A 20,000-nucleotide genomic window follows, 5' to 3' on the forward strand; every position below is an offset into this window, starting at 1 on the left:
AAAAATAAAATAATGATAATAATAAATAAACAAATAAATAATTCAATTAATCAATCCATCAATCGATTTTAAAAATACAGCTTGCACTGACGTAGTCAACCAGTAACTGCTGTTTTGAGGTACACACAATATTATTGGCGCGAAATCCCTCTGAAACGTTTCTGCTATTTATTTCTCATTCTTGAAGCATACTTTTGATTTATTACTTGTATTGTGATGATGATGATGATGATGATGATGATGATGTTATGGATACTTATATAACGCCTATCCTCAATCGGAGACCAAGTGCTAAATGCTTTACAAACACGGGGTCATTTGCACAACTTGGGTAGAGCCGACTGACGGCTGCCATTGGGCGCTCATCATTCATTTCCTGTGTCATTCAGTCAGATTTGGGCACGCACACATACTCAGGCGGACATGTAATATTTTACGTGTACGGCCGTTTCGTTTATTTACCCAGCTATGAAGGCAGCCATACTCCGTTTTCGGGGGTGTGCATATCGGGTATGTTCTTGTTTCCATAACCCACCGAATGCTGACATGGATTACAGGATCTTTAACGTGCGTATTTGATCTTCTGCTTGCGTATACACACGAAGAGGGTCCAGGCACTACCAGGTCTGCACATATGTTGACCTGGGAGATCGGAAAAATCTCCACCCCTTTACCCACCAGGCGCCGTTTCCGAGATTCGATCCCGGGACCCTCAGATTGAAAGTCCAACACTTTAACCACTCGGGTATAGCGCCCGTCAAACTCTACCTTGTACCTGCGCAGTCAAGCAGTCATTGCTGGTTTGAGGGCACATCAGTATTGGCACGAGACCCCTCCAAAACGTTACTGATATCTTTTTCTCCTTCCTGAAGCTTCTTCTTCTTCTTCTGCGTTCGTGGGCTTCAACTCCCACGTTTACTCGTATATACGCGAGTGGGCTTTTTACGTGTATGACCGTTTTTACCCCGCCATGTAGGCAGCCATACTCCGTTTTCGGGGGTGTGCATGCTGGGTATGTTCTTGTTTCCATAACCCCACCGAACGCTGACATGGATTACAGGATCTTTAACGTGCATATTTGATCTTATGCTTGCGCATACACACGAAGGGGGTTCAGGCACTGGCAGGTCTGCACATATGTTGACCTGGGAGATCGTAAAAATCTCCACCCTTTACCCACCAGGCGCTGTCACCGTGATTCGAACCCGAGACCCTCAGATCGAAAGTCCAACGCTTTAACCATTCGGCTTTGGCGCCCGTCATCAAAGCATACTTTTGATTTATCACTTGTAAGGTACTTGTCCTCTATTTTCACAAAGTTCAGTACAATAACTGTATGAACCGTGTCCTGCACTGTCACAGAGCTGAACAGGGCTAACGTGGAGTGATGACCTAAATATAACGCGTCCGCCTAGGAAACGAGAGAATCTGAGTGCGCTGGTTCGAATCCCGGCACAGTCGCCAGTATTTTCTCCACCTCCACTGGACCTTGAGTGGTGGTTTGGACGCTAGTCATTGGGATGAGAAGATAAACCAAAGTTCCGTGTGCAGCATGCACTTAGCGCATGTAAAAGAACCCACGGCAGCAAAAGGTTTGTCCCTGGCAAAATTCTGTAGAAAAATCCACTTCGATAGGAAAAAAAATGCAGGCAGGAAAACATACCAAAAAAGGGTGTCGCTCTCAGTTGTGCGACGCGTTCTCTCTGGCGAGAGCAGCCCGAATTTCACACAGAGAAATCTGTTGCGACAGAAAAGAGTAATACAATACAATACAATACAACACAATACAATACAATACAATCACACATGGCCTGTGTAACAAAGGTGAGACGCGGCGTGACAGGATTGGTTGGGCGTTGCACTTTCTGATCCGGTGTCCGCCAGTAATCACGAGGTCAAGACCATAGTTCGGCACGGTGCTGTGTCCGCTAGGCCAACAGCAGAGTGAAAGCTGTATCATCAATGGTTTCTCTATTGCAATGGGAAATCATTTACGGCTTAGTCTTTTGCGAAGGACTATGACTCTCAAACTAGGAGGCAAAATCGCACTGGCTCAAAGTGCTGCAGCCTTTGAGGCTAGCTGGCTTTTGGGAACTATCCCCAACGCCGACTGTCCTAAAACCGTCTTGGCCGAGAGAGCGGGGATGTAACTTAGGCAAGACACTCTCCACAATAATCAAATTCTAGCCCAGATAGTTGGGACAGCAGTTGCCTCCTCTGCTGTTCTGATGGTCATAGTCGAACACCACTGACTATCACACTATGTGTCATATGGAAAAAAAATCGATTTCCCTCAATTCACACAGGTGTGAATGGTTATCTGTCAGTGGGAAAGGTTGAAGCGGCATAAGGGAAGGAGAGAACTGGGCTCCGCCTTCATACAGTGCCGAGCTCTTGATACAGTGGATTTGAATTCACTGCCCCCGTATGGGCGTTAAAGGATACGAAACTTGAACCTCTAGAACCTAAGAACCCCTGATTAACAAACAGAAAAGAGTGGAAACTCTCTCCATTGACAAGGTACACAACTTCAAGTCAGTGCTTCTAATGCTACCGATTCAGCTGGCACTCAGGTAAAAATAAAAGGAATAGTGGGACAAATCCAGAGACTTCCTCACAAAAAAAAAATTGCTGGGCTTGTCCCTACACCAATCGTTTGACATGTGCACACATGTATGATCTTTGGTGTGTGACAGAGGTGAACACGGCCGACCAGTACTGCTTTGAGGACAGCAGCTGTGAGGGAGCCAAGACCTCCCCCCACGTCATGGCCAGGTCCGCCTGCTGCAGTGGCGGAACCGGAAGTTGGGGCAGCAGCGTGCGATCAGAGTGCACTCCCTGTGCATCCAGTGAGTGACCGCTTACATCCCTTCCATAGTCCTCTGTTGTGAGTTTAACGAGATTGTTTTGTTTTTGTTGTTTTTTTTTCTTTCTCTATTTCGTTAGTTAGTTATCTATTTACTTCTTTATCGATTTACTTATTCATGTATTTATTTATTTATTTATTTATTTATTTATTTATTTATTCATTCACTCACTCGTTTACTTTTTGTCGTTATCATAATTATATTGGTTAGGTTCACGCTAGACCTGGGCTAGGTTGCCATGAGCAATCGCAGAAGCTGTCTGTTTGCATAGCTTTAACAATGTTCCCCAAGTCTATGGAATTAGCTAGAGCTGGAAGGCCTGTTTAGCATGTACACGAAGCAGCGTTAAGCTCGCTTAGCGTAAATAACACTGTGCATTGGAAACAGTGAGTTGATGGTGATGGTGATGATGATGGTGATGTTCATGCTGATGGTGATGGTGATGGTGATGATGATGGTGATGGTGGTGGTGATGGTGATGATGATGGTGAATGTGATGATGGTGATGATGGTGACGGTGATGGTGATGATGATGATGATGACGATGGTGATGATGATGATGATGATGGTGATGGTGATGATGATGTTCATGTTGATGGCGATGGTGATGATGATGGTGATGATGATGATGATGGTGGTGATGGTGATGATGACGATGACGACGATGATGGTGATGGTGATGACGATATGGATACTCCCTCCCTCCCTCCCTCCCTCTCCTTCCCTGCAGCCCAAGGGGAGGTCAACGACACCGTGTCGGTGGAGCGGGACCGTGTGACGTGCCTGACGGCCGGCGAGGACATTTACCGGACGTTCGACGGGGCCAGCTTCCTGCACCACAGCACGTGCTCCGTGGGGCTGCTCCGGGCCGGCACGGGCCTGGAACTGTACACCTCCACCTCCTGCCTCACTGCCGGGGACATCTGCAACTGCAGGAAGGTGTGTGTTGGGGAGGGAGGATGTGTGTGTGTGTGTGTGGGGTGGGGGTAGGGGTGGCTGTGGTGGTTGTGTGGATGTGTTTTTTCTTCTTTTTTTTTTCTCTCTCTTTTTCTCAGGGGGCTAGGGGTGGGGGTGAAGTGATTTTGGGGGGTTAGGGAGGAAAGTAGGATGGTGAATTATGTGCGTGTGATTTTCGTTGTGTAATGTTAGTGGAGTGCAGTGGTATTTTAGTGTTTTGTAATGTATTGTTATTTTAGTGTTGTGTAGTGTGGTGTTTTGTGTGTGTGTGAGAGAGAGAGAGAAAGAGAGAGAGAGAGTGTGTGTGTGTGTGTGTGCGTGTTTTGTGTGTGTGTGTGTGTGGGTGTGTGTGTGTGTGTGTGTGTGTGTGTGTGCGTCTGTGTCTGTCTCTGTGTGCTGCGAGTGTCTGTACATTCTCGTCATTTAATCAAACTTTCATTCATCACCAAACTAAGACACGCGCTCGCTCTCACAGCTTCACCAGTCCAGAGCGTGCACGCTCTTTGCATGCAGTCACACACACACACACACACACACACACACACACACACACACACACACACACACACACACACACACACACACAGAGAGAGAGAGAGAGAGAGAGGCGAGGCGTCCTCTGCCTGTGACGACCTGAGAGGCAACATGTTCCGTGCCTGTATCGATCATGTGAGTGTACACACTATGTACACATTATACACACTATATACACATCATGCGCATAGTATGCATACACTATGCACACATCACGCACATAATGCACACACTGTGTACATACTATGCACATAATTATTATGTACGCACTTTGCGCACACTATGCACACATTATGCAAACATTATGTACACTCACTACACACACACACACACACACACACACACACACACACACACACACACACACACACACAAACGCGCGCGCCTCTGGAAAATAATCGAAAAAAGACAAAAAAGAATGTTAAGTAAAACTGTGCCTATTGAAACCAATCGCAGGACGTGAAGATGAACTTCATGAAGAACGACGAACACTACTCCCTCAGGCTTCAGGAAAATACAGTCACAGTTACCGGTCCTGACGGAACTGACGTCATCCCCGTCACCAACGAGAAGAGCAGCATTGGAAACAGTGAGTTAATGATGATGATGGTGATGATGGTGGTGGTGATGGTGATGATGATGATGATGATGATGATGATGATGGTGATGTTGATGATAGTGATGATGACGTGGACACCTATATTCTGTCAATCCTCGGTCAGAGACCAAGGTCTAAGCGCTTTTCAAACAACGGAGTCATTTACACAGCAGTCTGCCTGCCTGGTTCGAGTCGAATTGGAGCTAACTTTGGGCGCCCAACATTCGTTGTCTCTGTCATTCAGTGAAACACACACACACACACACACACACACACACACACACACACACACACACACACGTGTTTGGGGAGATATCTTAGGGGATGAAATGATTATAACCACACCACAGCTTCTGTCCACCTTTTTTCCTTCCTAATCTGTACACATCGTGTTCAAAGACAAGAACGATTCCCCTTGTTCTTCTGGATGTTGCTGGATGTTGATAGAGATAACAGATAGAGATGTACAAAATGTTTCGTTGTCTCTGCGTCTCAGGTGAGGGGGTGGTGTTGGGGGAGTGGATGTTCAGGGAGGAATCTTCGGGATAAAGATAAAGATAATGATAATGATAATCCTATCGCCTTATTTGTCTTTTGCTTTATCTGCACACATTCATGTTCAAACGCGAGGAGAATTTTTTTTTTTCTCTTGGATGTCGATCGAGGTTTTATGTGTGTGTGTGTGTGTGTGTGTGTGTGTGTGTGTCGGGAGGATGTGTGGGGTTGGGTGAGGGGATGTTGGGGAGTGGATGTTCAAGGGGGAATCTTCGGGATAAAAATAATTATAATCCCATCGCTTCATTAATTTTGTCTTTTGTCAGTATCTGCACACATTGTGTTAAAAAAACAACAACACGAGGACAGTTCTGTATTCTCTTGGGTGACGATCGAGGAGCTCTTGGGAAGATAAGGTTTTGGAGCGTGTGTGTGTGTGTGTGTGTGAGGAGGAAGGGTGGGAGGGGTGGTGGGAGGGGATATGGATAGTGGGTGTTTTGGGAGAAGTCTTGGATTTTAAAATATATATGTAATCTCGTCGCTTCATTTTTGACTCACTTGTGTAAACAAAGTGAGTATATTTTAACCCGGTGTTCGGTTGTCTCTGTGTATGTGTGTGTGTGTGTGTGTGTCTGTGTGTCCGTGGTAAACTTTAACATTGACATTTTCTCTGCAAATACTTTGTCAGTTGACATCAAATTAGGCATAAAAATAGGAAAAATTCAATTCTTTCCAGTCATCTTGTTTAAAACAATATTGCACCTCTGGGATGGGCCCAAAAAATAGATAATGAAGCCTAATTATATGCAAACTGCATTTACTATTATATTAATATTTTTTTGTATTCTCTAAACTTGGCACTTTATCTGATATTCTGACACAACAACAAGAGCAGTCATTATTATCATTTTTTGTTCAAACAGGAACTTCTTTTGCTAAGCATGGAAGTTTTATTTATTTTGCAAACGTTTTGGTACAGATAGTAAAAAAAGGGAAATTACTCTGTAATTAATGCTAGGGGACTTAATTTGCTTTAAACTGATCTTTCTTATCTTAAACATTACATTTTGAAATTATACTCAATACATAAAAAGCTTGTGTATTTTACTCTCAGTCACAAGTGAGTCTTGAAGGCCTTGCCTCTCTTGTTTTCTGTTATTCTTAATCTGCAGACATCGTGTTCAAACGCGAGGACGAGTCCGTGTTCTTCTGGGTGCTGATCGAGGAGCTGTCTTTCCGGAGGGATGACAGTGGGCTGTTCATGCTGACCCTGAAGAAGACCTCTCCCCTCGTGGGCAACATCCAGGGCGTCTGTGGCAACTTTGATGGCAAGCCTGAAAGTGAGGAGAGCCACTGCGGCAAACTGGGGAGGAGGGGAGAGAGGGAGAGGGAGAGAGAGAGAGAGAGAGAGAGAGAGAGAGAGAGAGAGAGAGAGAGAGAGAATGAATGAATGAATGAATGAATGAATGAATGAATCTTTATTTTCAACGGTGAAGATGTTAGCACTTTGGCCGACTTACACATCTGCCGTTGTTCTAAGAGACACACAAACATGTAAGCATATAAATGTAGTTATACTGAATACTTAATACTTAAGAGAGAGAGAAAGAGAGAGAGAGAGAGAGAGAGAGAGACAGACAAACACACACACATACACACACGCACGCACGCACACACACACACACACACACACACACGCACACACACACACATACACACACACACACACACACACACACACACACACACATCTGAGGGGGTCTCTGTCCACTTTTAGCTGCCGCTTTTCTGTTGCACTGAGTTATGTGTCAATGTCTCTGGGAGTGGAGAGAACAAAAAAAACATGGAACTTTGCTTAGTTTTCGACGTCAAGTGGATAATGTCAGACTGCGGGTTGAATTGTGACATCCGGACAGTTTCACAGTGAAGCTGAGAGAGGCAAGGTGGCAGAATGGTTAAGACTCTTCTCTGTCAGTACAGTGGCTGTGAGGTTCTGGGTTCGAATCCCCCGTCTTGCCCTTTCTCCGAAGTTTGACTGGAAAAAAAATTAAAGCCGAGCGTCGAGTCGCTCGGATGAGACGATAAACCGAGGTCCCGTGTACAGCGGGCACTTGACGCACTGAAAAACAACACTACATATTGCCCTCTGGCAAACATCTGTATACGAAATCGACTCATTTTCATTTTTTTCATTTTCATTTTCATTTTATCACAACCGATTTCTCTGTGTGAAATACGGGCTGTTCTCCCCAGGGAGAGCGCGTTGCTACACAACAGCGCCACCCTTTTTTTTTTGTATTTTTTCCTGCGTGCAGTTTTACTTGTTTTTTCCTATTGAAGTGGATTTTTCTACAGAATTTTGCCAGGAATAACCCTTTTGTTGCCGTGGGTTCTTTTACGTGCGCTAAGTGCATGCTGCACACGGGACCTCGGTTTATCGTCTCATCCGAATGACTAGCGTCCAGACCACCACTTAAGGTCTAGTGGAGGGGAAGAAAAATATCGGCGGCTGAGCCGTGATTCGAACCAGCGCGCTCAGATTCTCTCGCTTCCTAGGCGGACGCGTTACCTCTAGGCCAATCACTCCACTCGGATTGATACACAACTTTTCATGCATGTACTCAAAGCCTGACTAAGCGCGTTGGGTTATACTGCAGGTCAGCGATCCAATTAACAGAGGTGGTATAGCGTATATGGATTAGTCTGACGCAGTGACGCCCTTCTTGAGAAACTCGAGACTCACCATGGAAGTGGTTGACGCCTGTGTTTCAGATGACCGTGCCAGTCTGGACGCTTTATTTCAAGGCAACATGGATGAAGAGGAACCGGTATGTGATGGCTTAGTCCTGTGACACGTGTCTCCACCACATTTCTCGCTGTGTATCTCTCTCCGTCTGTCTGTCTCCCTCCCTCCCCCCACCCCCCTCCCTCCCTCCATCCCTCCCTCTCTTCCTCCCACTCCCCACGTTAATCCCCCGTCCTGCCTCAAACCCCTTCGTGTGTATACGCAAGCAGAAGATCAAATAGGCACGTCAAAGATCCTGTAATCCACGTCGGCGTTCGGTGGGTTATGGAAACAAGAACATGTCAAGCATGCACACCCCTGAAAAAGGAGTGTGGCTGCCTACAGGTCGGGGTAAAAACGGTCATGCACATAAAAACCCACACTTGTACATACGAGTGAACGTGGTCGTATCAGTCGTATCAGTTAGTGCGGCCTACGACATCACTCACTGCGTTCCGAATGCACAAATGAACACAGAGAATGAGACGCTTCGGAAATTCCCTTCTGTGACGTCACAGTTTGTGGGTATTTCGTCATAGACGGTAACACACAATTCTGTTTGCATGTCCGTGGACATGTCTGTGTCTTTCTCTCCGCCTTCAATGCAGTCACCCATGTCAGAAGGGCCTCATGGCCAGTGACATCAATGTGTCAAAGCTTCAAAGCGTCAGTCTCCGCCTTTCCCTCTCTCTGTATTTCTCACTCGCTCACTCACTCACATACTCACCCCCACCCACTCTCTCTCACACGTGATATCTCTCGCACTACCTCCGTGTCACTCTCTGTCTCTGTGTGTGTCTCACTCGTTCACTTTCTCTCTCTCTCTCTCTCTCTCTCTCTCTCTCTCTCTCTCTCTCTCTCACACACACACACACACACACACACACACACAACATACACACAACACACACACACAACACACACACACACACACACACACACACACACACACGCACTCACTCACTCACTCACTCACCCGTTCCCTCTCACTCGCCATTGCTTGTTTTTTTTTTCTCTCTCTCTCCCTCTCTGTCTGTCTGTCTCTCTCTCCCTCTTTCTCCCCCCTCTCTCTCTGTCTCTGTCTCTCTCCCTCTCTGTCTCTCTCTCTCTCTCTCCCTCTCTGTCTTTCTGACTGACTGACTGATTCACCGACTGATTGACGGAGCCACTGACTGACTGACTGATTGGGGGATGGACTGACTGACTGATTGGTTGGTTTTTTACGCAGTGTGGGGAGGGTTTCAAGAGTGTCCGGCAGACATGGTTGACGAGGCGTCCTCTGCCTGTGACTACCTGAGAGGCAACATGTTCCGTGCCTGCATCGATCATGTGAGTGTCCACCCCCGTGCTCACACTATGCACACATTATGCATACATTTTTTTCCCCCTCAAGGTCTGACTAAGCGCGTTGGGTTACGCTGCTGGTCAGGCATCTGCTTGGCAGATGTGGCGTAGCGTATATGGATTTGTCCGAACGCAGTGACGCCTCCTTGAGCTACTGAAAACTGAACTGAAACTATGCATACATTGTGCACACACTATATACACATCACGCGCATACTATGCACACACTATACGCACATTATGCACACAATGCACACATTATGCACACACCATGTACATACTATGGAAACATTATGTACACACTTTGCAAACACACTATGCACATATTATGCACACACTATATACACAGCATGCGCATATTATGCATACACTATGCACACACTATGCACACAATGCACACATTATGTACACACTATGCAAACATTATGTACACACTTTGCACACACTATGCACACATTATGCACGCATAATGTACACACTGTGCATACACTATGCACACTTTATGCACATATTACACACGCACTATGCACACATTATGCACACACAATACACGCACCATGCACATATACACATATTATGCACACATTATACACGCACCATGCACACATTATACACGCACCATGCACACATTATGCACACGTTATGCACATATTATACACACATTATGCACACATTGTACACGCACCAGGCACACATTATACACACATTATGCACACATTATACACGCACCATGCACACATTATGCACACATTATACACGCACCATGTGCTCATTATACACACATTATACACACACTATGCACACACAATACACGCACCATGTACACATTATACACACACTATGCACATGTTATGCACACTATTCGCGCACAACGCACACATTATGTACACACTATGCACACATAAGCACACGCACATATATACGCACACACACATGCGCGCGCACGCACGCACACACACACACACACACACACGCCTGTATGACAGTCAGTCGCGTTCGAATATGACCATCAGAACAGCAGAGGAGACTATTGGTATCCTGACTATCTGGGCTAGAACTTGATCATAGTGGAAAGTGGCTTGCCCAAGTTACATCCCCACTCTCTCGGCCAATAGGGCGTGAGGACAGTCGGCTTTGAGATAGTCCCGATAGGTCAGCTGGACCCCAAGGCTGTAGCCCTAAGGGCCAGTACAATCTTGCCTCATAATGTCGGTCATAGTCCTTCACAAAAGACTAAGCTGCAAATGAATTCCCATTCCAGTGGAGAAACCATTGATCATACAGCTCTCACTTCACCGTTGGCGCAAGTGTAAGCTTATGTCAATCTCTGATATAAGCCGAGCTTGCTTATCGCCTGTCGTAATATTTGTTCTACGTTAATTAATGACTTTATACTTTCGTTTTAAGCGTTTCCGGTTATTCACTATTTTGCGACTTCCTGCCAATGGTGGAGATCTTATTTAGCTGGTCAAAGGCTGAGACTAGGTTCCGAAAATACGACATAGCCAAAGGCGTATTTATATGAAGGAAATCATTCCACCCAAATAGTACCCGGTTTCCCCCGACTCACTATTAATTAAACTATCCCCCTCCTCTCCTACCTTTCAAACGATAACATTCAAATGTGAAAACTGATGCTTTAACAAACTGTCTACAATCACCAGTGGGCCCAAAACTCGGCTAATATCACAGACTGACATAAGTTTACAGTTGGGCCAACAGTAAATTGAGAGCTGTATTATCAATGGTTTCTCAATTGCAATGAGAAATTGTTTAAAGCTTAGCCTTTTCTGAAGGACTATGACCATCAAACTATGAGGCAAAATCGCACTGGCTCTTAGTGCTGCAGCCTTGGGAGGCTAGCTGGCCTTTGGAAACCATCCCAACGCTGACTGTCCTTGGACGAGAGAGTGGGGATGTAACTCGGGCAAGACACTCAAATCAAATTCTAGCCCAGACGGTCGGGACAGCAGTTACCTCCTCTGCTGTTCTGATGGTCATAGCCAGACACGACTATCACATATTAACCTGTATGTGTGACGGGGTGGGTTGGGGGGGGGGGGAGGGGGGGAGGGGTGACATAAAACAAAAATAGTCCACTCCACTCCCAGAGGAACCTCCCCCCCCTCGACCCCCGCCGCCACCCTCCCCCCTCCCCCCCCCCCACCCCATGGTGCTGACGGTGACTGTCTTGGCAGGGAGTGGACCCCACGGCCTACTACCACCTGTGCATGAGGGGTTACTGCACGGGGATGCAGGCTGGGCCCGGGGAGGCCGACCTGGCGCGTTGCAACGTTCTGGAGATGTTCGCTCAGACCTGCTACAGGGAGGCCGCCATGTCCATCGGCTGGAGAACCCAGGACTTCTGCCGTGAGTGGTCAGCTTGTCTGTAGTGTAGTGTAGTGTAGTGTGGTGTAGTGTAGTGTAGTGTAGTGTAGTGTAGAGTAGTGTAGTGTAGTGTAGTGTAGTGTGGTGTAGTGTAGTGTAGTGTAGAGTAGTGAAATGTAGTGTAGTGTAGTGTAGAGTAGTGAAATGTAGTGTAGTGTAGTGTGGTGTAGTGTAGTGTAGTGTAGTGTAGTGAAATGTAGTGTAGTGTAGTGTAGTTTAGTGTAGTGTATTGTTGTGTAGTGTAGTGTAGTGTAGTGTAGTGGAGTGGAGTGGAGTGGAGTGGAGTGGAGTGTAGTGTAGCCATGTCGATGAGCTGGAGAACTCAAGTCTTCTGCAGTGAGTGGTCAGCGTGTCTGTAGGGTGGAGGAGGGGGGATCTTCGTGGATTGCTGTGTGGGTGTGTGTGGGGGGGGGGGGGTGGGGGGGAGGGGAGACAGGGGAAGGTTGGGGGGGGGGGGGAGGGGAGATGCGTATGTGCGCAAGCGTGTGTGTCCTCAAGGCATAGATAGATAGATAGATAGATGTATAGATAGATAGATAGATTTGTTTTCTTGTAAGTTTGGGAAACACGGTAAAAACAGGTGGGTTTCCGGCCAGTAAATCTTTTGAGCAGAATGAAAGGTGTGTGATATTCATCGTCATCAACGTTGTCGCTGTCATCATCATCATACTTTCTGAACTTGCTTAGCTTCTGTTTATTTCTGTTTTGATATATTCCATCAAATAGATAGATAGATAGATAGATAGATAGATAGATAGATAGATAGATAGATAGATAGATAGATAGATTTTTTTTCACATGTCGAACACTGGATTTATGTACCTATGTACAGACAATACACAAGTCCAGAGTCTTGTGTGGACGAACGCCGTGGCAAAGTCGATTTCAGTTGACGCTGGACTTCAGATGCAGTGTTCACCAGTGATCCGGGTTCGAATCCCTGTTTCAGCATGATGCTGTTGTCCTTGGGAAAGGCACTTTATTCCGATTTTCCTCACTCCACCATTGGTACCTGACTTCCGTTGAGGAAGGTTAAAATGGCGGAAGGAGAGGGTAGGGCCCAGCCTTCCTGTGCCAAGCCCCTGGACACAGTGGATGTGAGTTCACTGCCATGGTGTCCCTGAAAGGCTGCAGGACCTTTAGTTGTTTGGGTTTTTTTGGTTTTTTTTAATCGTCTTCTTTCTTCTTCCTCCTCTTCTTCTTCTTCTTCTTCGTTCGTGGGCTGCAGCTCCACGTTCACTCGTATGTACAAGTGTAGGCTTTTATGTGCATGACCGTTTTTACCCCGACCTGTAGGCAGCCATACTCCATTTTCGGGGGTGTGCATGCTTGACATGTTCTTGTTTCCATAACCCACCGAACGCCGACGTGGATTACATGATCTTTGACGTGCGTATTTGATCTTCTGCTTGCGTATACACACGAAGGGGGTTGAGGCACTAGCAGGTCTGCACATATGTTGACCTGGGAGATCGAAGCAAATCTCCACCCTTTACCCGCCAGGAACCGTTACGGAGATTCGCAACCCGGGACTCTCAGATTGAAAGTCCAACACCCCCGAAAACGGAGTATGTCTGCCTACATGGCGGGGAAAAAAAAAACGGGTCGTGCACGTAAAAGCCCACTCTTGTACATACGAGTGAACGTGGGAGTTGCAGCCCACAAACGAAGAAGAAGAAGAAGGAGAAGCAGAAGAAGAAGAAGGAGGAGGAGGAGGAGAAGAAGAAGAAGAAGAAGAAGGAGAAGAAGAAGAAGAAGAAGAAGAAGAAGGACGAGGAGGAGAAGAAGAAGAAGAAGGAGGAGGAGGAGCAGAAGAAGAAGAAGAAGGAGGAGGAGGAGGAGGAGGAAGAAGAAGAAGTCCGACCCTTTAATCACTCGGCCTGTAGCGCCCCGCCTTTTTTTTTTTTTTTTTTTTTTTTTTTTTTTTTTTTTTGTATCGTAAATAAAAGCGTTGTGTCCTGACACCTCAATGTGGTGTGGTGTGTCCCGTCCACCAGCCAAGACGTGCCCTAGCGGCAAGGTCTACCTGCCCAACGTGCAGACCAACTGCCCACTGACCTGTGGCATGTCGGCCAAGAGCTACTTCGCCGAGTCCTGCAAGACGGACGGGCACGCGGGGTGTGAGTGCCCGCGGGGCATGGCCCGGCAGAACGACACGTGCGTGCCGCCAGACCGCTGCCAGTGCAAGGGGGACGACCAGCGCTACTACAACCCAGGGGACCTCATCCAGTCCTCGGACAAGTGTCTGCAGTGGTCAGTGGCTGGAAGGGGTGGGGGTGGGGGGTTGGGGGGGGGGGAGAGAGAGAAGGGGTGTGGGGGTGGCGGCGGACAAGACGATGTGAGGTGGCTGGGGGGTGTTGGTGGGAAGGATGGGGGGGAGGGAGGCGTAGGGGGGTGCTGCTGTTATTACTGCTGTTGTAGTTGTTGTTGTTGCTGCTGCTGCTCTGCTATTGCTGCTGCTACTGCTGCTATTACTGTCACTGCTATTGTTGCAATTATCGTTACCACTATTGCCGCTGCTGCTGTTGCTTGTCTTGGTCTTGGTGCTGTTGACATTGCTGTTATTGCTGCTGCTGGTCTTGGTGCTGTTGATATTGCTGCTGCTGGTCTTGGTGCTGTTGATATTGCTGTTATTTCTGCTGCTGGTCTTGGTGCTGTTGATATTGCTGTTATTGCTGCTGCTGGTCTTGGTGCTATTGATATTGCTGCTGCTGGTCTTGGTGCTATTGATATTGCTGTTATTTCTGCTGCTGGTCTTGGTGCTGTTGATATTGCTGTTATTTCTGCTGCTGGTCTTGGTGCTGTTGATATTGCTGTTATTGCTGCTGCTGGTCTTGGTGCTATTGATATTGCTGCTGCTGGTCTTGGTGCTATTGATATTGCTGCTGCTGGTCTTGGTGCTATTGATATTGCTGCTGCTGGTCTTGGTGCTATTGATATTGCTGTTATTGCTGCTGCTGGTCTTGGTGCTATTGATATTGCTGCTGCTGGTCTTGGTGCTATTGATATTGTTGTTATTGCTGCTGCTGGTCTTGGTGCTGTTGATATTGCTGCTGCTGGTCTTGGTGCTATTGATATTGCTGCTGCTGGTCTTGGTGCTATTGATATTGCTGCTGCTGGTCTTGGTGCTATTGATATTGCTGTTATTTCTGCTGCTGGTCTTGGTGCTATTGATATTGCTGCTGCTGGTCTTGGTGCTATTGATATTGCTGTTATTGCTGCTGCTGGTCTTGGTGCTATTGATATTGCTGTTATTGCTGCTGCTGGTCTTGGTGCTATTGATATTGCTGCTGCTGGTCTTGGTGCTATTGATATTGCTGCTGCTGGTCTTGGTGCTATTGATATTGCTGTTATTGCTGCTGCTGGTCTTGGTGCTGTTGATATTGCTGCTGCTGGTCTTGGTGCTATTGATATTGCTGCTGCTGGTCTTGGTGCTATTGATATTGCTGCTGCTGGTCTTGGTGCTGTTGATATTGCTGTTATTTCTGCTGCTGGTCTTGGTGCTATTGATATTGCTGTTATTGCTGCTGCTGGTCTTGGTGCTATTGATATTGTTGCTGCTGGTCTTGGTGCTATTGTTATTGCTGCTGCTGGTCTTGGTGCTATTGATATTGCTGTTATTTCTCCTGCTGGTCTTGGTGCTGTTGATATTGTTGTTATTGCTGCTGCTGGTCTTGGTGCTATTGATATTGCTGTTATTGCTGCTGCTACTGCTCTTATGCTGCTGTTGTTACTGGTGCTGCCACTACTTGTCATAAATGTTGTTTTGTATTTGTATTTCTTTTTATCACAACAGATTTCTCTGTGTGAAATTCGGGCTGCTCTCCCCAGGGAGAGCGCGTCGCTATACTACAGCGCCACCCACCCCCCCCTTTTTTTTCCTGCGTGCACTTTTATTTGTTTTTCCTATGGAAGTGGGTTTTCCTACAGAATTTTGCCAGGAACAACCCTTTTGTTGCCGTGGGTTCTTTTACGTGCGCTAAGTGCATGCTGCACACGGGACCTCAGTTTATCGTCTCATCCGAATGACTAGCATCCAAACCACCACTCAAGGTCTAGTGGAGGGGGAGAAAATATCGGCGGTTGCGCATGAGCCGTGATTCGAACCAGCGCGCTCAAATTCTCTCGCTTCCGAGGCGGACGCATTACCTCTAGGCCATCACTCCACACTTCGTCTACTGCTTCTCTTCCAATGCTGCTGCTGCTACCGCGCTGTCACTATCATCACTGCTATTGCTGCTCCTGCTGCTGCTGCTGCTACCGCGCTGTCACTATCATCACTGCTATTGCTGCTCCTGCTGCTGCTGCTGCTACCGCGCTGTCACTATCATCACTGCTATTGCTGCTGCTGCTGCTGCTGCTGCTACCGCGCTGTCACTATCATCACTGCTATTTCTGCTGCTGCTGCTGCTGCTGCTTCCGCGCTGTCACTATCATCACTGCTATTTCTGCTGCTGCTGCTGCTGCTGCTGCTGCTGCTGCTACCGCGCTGTCACTATCATCACTGCTATTTCTGCTGCTGCTGCTGCTGCTGCTGCTACCGCGCTGTCACTATCATCACTGCTATTTCTGCTGCTGCTGCTGCTGCTGCTTCCGCGCTGTCACTATCATCACTGCTATTTCTGCTGCTGCTGCTGCTGCTGCTGCTACCGCGCTGTCACTATCATCACTGCTATTTCTGCTGCTGCTGCTGCTGCTGCTGCTGCTACCGCGCTGTCACTATCATCACTGCTATTGCTGCTGCTGCTGCTGCTGCTACCGCGCTGTCACTATCATCACTGCTGTTTCTGCTGCTGCTGCTGCTGCTGCTGCTACCGCGCTGTCACTATCATCACTGCTATTGCTGCTGCTGCTGCTGCTGCTGCTACCGCGCTGTCACTATCATCACTGCTATTGCTGCTCCTGCTGCTGCTGCTGCTGTTGTCTGCTGCTGTTGTTCATTCTGTAGGGATTATTGGACTGAAAAAAAAGAGAACGTGGAAGATTGCATGGTTTTCGATCTGAATAACGTGACAGCGAACTAATCAACTAGCCAGCCAAGCAGCTAATCAGTCAATCAACTAACCAACCAGCTAAACTATACAGCTAATTACGCAAATAACTATACTATATAACCGCATGGTGCTCAGAATAGTTTCTTTGTTTTTGTCCTTTCCTACTGACTTACATCTTTGCGAACCGAATGCCTTTGGAGACTTCGAGATCAAAATGATAAAGGATGGTGTAAATTCAAATGTACCTTAAAATGAAGATTAAAACGCAACGTTTCGAGTCTTAGACTCTTTGTCAAAAGGTGGTTTAAAATCAAAGGTACCTTGAGATGAAGATAAGTGCTTGACAATCAGTCTAAGACTCGAAACGTCGTCATTTTATCTTCATCTTTAAGGCACCTTTGATTCCACACCACCTTTTATCATTTTTAACTTCGTTTTAAAAGGTACAACAGTCACGTTTTGTTTTTTTTTCATCCGAGAGTAGATGTATTCCTGAAATGTAATTCAATTCAAAATTCTTTATTATCTGCTTCAACCAAAAACAGAAAATTTTCTTTAGGCTCACTTAAAATAAAATGCCCGTCAGCAAAAACAAACAAACAAACAAACAAAAAAACCCACAAAAAACAAAACTGACACACCCTTCACTTATCACCATGTACACATCAATTATTATGTAAAAAGAAAAACATGTGGGTAAGATACTATTACGTTCAGAGTGCAACAACTGTGTGTGTGTTGCGTGTGTGCCCGCGCGCGCGCATGCATCGTTTTATGTAGCTGTGTTGTATACACGTGGGCACGTCAGTGTGTAGTGTCGCTGTGACCTTGCAGCACGTGCGGGCCCTACGGGCTGTGGGACTGCCAGGAGAGCCCCGACGAGTGCATGGGGTCTTGCTCCATCACGGGCAACACCGTGCTGACCTTTGACGGCATGACCTACGCCTTCACTGCAGAGTCCTGCTCGCTCACGCTGCTCCAAGACAGGGTAAGGGTCAGGGTCAAGGTCCCTGTTGCTACGGGCGTCAGGGGGAGGGGCAGTGAATTCATGTTCATGGCGTCCAGGGCTCGGCGTAGGTAGGAAGGCGGGTGTGGGCAAGGGGGTGGTGGGGGGGGGGGGGGGGGGGGGGGGCAGTGCTCTTTTTTCTTCTAGACAGGAGAAAGGGAACCACCTCTGTTGCTGTCAGCACCATGGTTGTCGTCGGCTGTTACCTCATCATCATTGTGAAGATTGTCGTCGTCGTTATCATCATCCATATCGTCGTGATGATTGATTTTATATTTATTCATTTATTATATTGTAATACATATATGTTTATATATATGTATTATATACATATATATATATATATATATATATAGAGAGAGAGAGAGAGAGAGAGAGAGATGTGTATGGGGGGTGGGAGGATTGAAAGAGTGGATACAGATCACTGTTCCTGTTGCCCTAAAACACTCAGGGACCCTTTTATTAAAATTAAAATCTGCACAACAGACTGCCCGCCTTGGCAGGAGGACTAGCAGCTCTTGCTTTTAGGTGCTCGTCACCCGTTTCCTATGACGTTCAGTCAGGGTTTCTGGAATGTGAACTTGAACTGACTGGAGCAGTGTACACGTTTGAGGTTTGGTAGGCCTTTTCTCTTGACTGGAAGTTTCAGTTTCAGTTTCAGTTTCAGTAGCTCAAGGAGGCGTCACTGCGTTCGGACAAATCCATATACGCTACACCACATCTGCCAAGCAGATGCCTGACCAGCAGCGTAACCCAACGCGCTTAGTCAGGCCTTGAGAAAAAAAAGGGGGGGTGAATAAATAATAGATAAATAAATCTGCTGACTGGAAGCCAGGCTTTCTTGAACGTGATCTTGAACTGGAACTTAGCAGATGTCTGAGGCCTTGGTACGCCTGTTCGTCATTCTGAAGGTATCAAAAACACTTTTTGGTGGCACGGGTCGACTTCCTCTGAGGAGGTAGTGTATGGCATGTCAGTTGTGTTGTGTCCGACTATTACCATGGGAACAGCAGAGAGGCAACTGCTGTCCCGACTACATTGGCTAGAATTTTATTATAGATTATAGTGGAGAGTGTCTTGCCCACGTTACATTCCCACTCTCTCGGCCAATAGGGTTTAGGGACAGTCGGAGTTGGGAAGGTTCCCAAAAGGCCAACTGGCTACCGGGGCTGCAGCACAAAGAGCCAGTGCAGTCTTGCCTCCTGGTTTGAGAGTCAAAGTTCTTCACAAAATACTTACCTGTAAATGATTTCCCATTGCAATATAGAAACCGTTCACCATAAAGCTCCCACTTTGCTGTTGGCCAAACTGTAAGTTTATTCGTCAATCTGTGATATAAACTGAGCGTTACGCCTGATGTGGAGGTAACTTCTTCTCCTTCTTCGTTCATGGGCTGCAACTCCCACGTTCATTTGTATGTACACGAGTGGGTTTTTACGAGTTTTGACTGTTTTTACCCCCGCTATTTAGGCAGCCATACTCCGTTTTCGGGGGTGTGGAGGTAACAATCTGGGATTTACACACACACACACACACACACACACACACATCACATCACATCACATCACATCACATCACATCACATCACATTCTCCGTGTGGCAGACGGGGTCCACCAAGATCGAGATGCTGACCAAGTCGTGCGGAGAGGGCGAGGAGAGCGCGTGCTTCAGAGGGGTGCAGGTGACGGTGGACAGGGAGGTCGTGGGCAGCCTGCTGGTGGACCCCCATGGGGAGGGCCTCATCCACAACGGCTACGTCAGCCTCAAGCTCTACATCCGCCGCGTGTCGCAGAACTACTACGTCATCGACCTCAACCCCGGCGTGAGAGTCTTCGTCAGCCTGGACGGTGTCATCGTCATTGAGGCCCGGACCACGCTGTACTGGGGAATGGTGCGTTGGGGGTGTGGTGGTGTGGGTGTAAGGGGTTTGGAGTTGGAGGTGTCGGGGTGGGGTTGTGGGTGTGGAGGTGGAGGTGGATGTGGGTGGTGTGGGTGGTTGGGTGTGGGAGTGGAGGTGTGGTGGTGTGGGGG

At 47.2% G+C, this 20,000-nt stretch overlaps 2 protein-coding genes across 2 annotated transcripts in view; both read left to right on the forward strand.

Annotated features, from left to right (window-relative positions):
* LOC143275061 (uncharacterized) overlaps nucleotides 1-8,303 on the forward strand; it is an 11,417-nt gene extending 3,114 nt beyond the window's left edge. Inside the window, exons 4-8 of the mRNA XM_076579124.1 lie at nucleotides 2,697-2,849; nucleotides 3,598-3,806; nucleotides 4,815-4,947; nucleotides 6,624-6,791; nucleotides 8,224-8,303. Of these exons, the coding sequence (XP_076435239.1) occupies nucleotides 2,697-2,849; nucleotides 3,598-3,806; nucleotides 4,815-4,947; nucleotides 6,624-6,791; nucleotides 8,224-8,303 (743 nt within the window). The remainder of the gene's footprint in view (nucleotides 1-2,696; nucleotides 2,850-3,597; nucleotides 3,807-4,814; nucleotides 4,948-6,623; nucleotides 6,792-8,223) is intronic.
* Nucleotides 8,304-9,496: 1,193 nt separating this feature from the next.
* Nucleotides 9,497-20,000, forward strand: part of LOC143275062 (mucin-2-like) — a 32,359-nt gene continuing 21,855 nt past the window's right edge. The window contains exons 1-5 of the mRNA XM_076579125.1: nucleotides 9,497-9,565; nucleotides 11,779-11,950; nucleotides 13,966-14,221; nucleotides 17,797-17,950; nucleotides 19,573-19,860. Of these exons, the coding sequence (XP_076435240.1) occupies nucleotides 9,497-9,565; nucleotides 11,779-11,950; nucleotides 13,966-14,221; nucleotides 17,797-17,950; nucleotides 19,573-19,860 (939 nt within the window). The remainder of the gene's footprint in view (nucleotides 9,566-11,778; nucleotides 11,951-13,965; nucleotides 14,222-17,796; nucleotides 17,951-19,572; nucleotides 19,861-20,000) is intronic.

Source organism: Babylonia areolata, chromosome 29 (assembly GCF_041734735.1).
Source record: "Babylonia areolata isolate BAREFJ2019XMU chromosome 29, ASM4173473v1, whole genome shotgun sequence".
Taxonomy (NCBI): domain Eukaryota; kingdom Metazoa; phylum Mollusca; class Gastropoda; order Neogastropoda; family Buccinidae; genus Babylonia; species Babylonia areolata.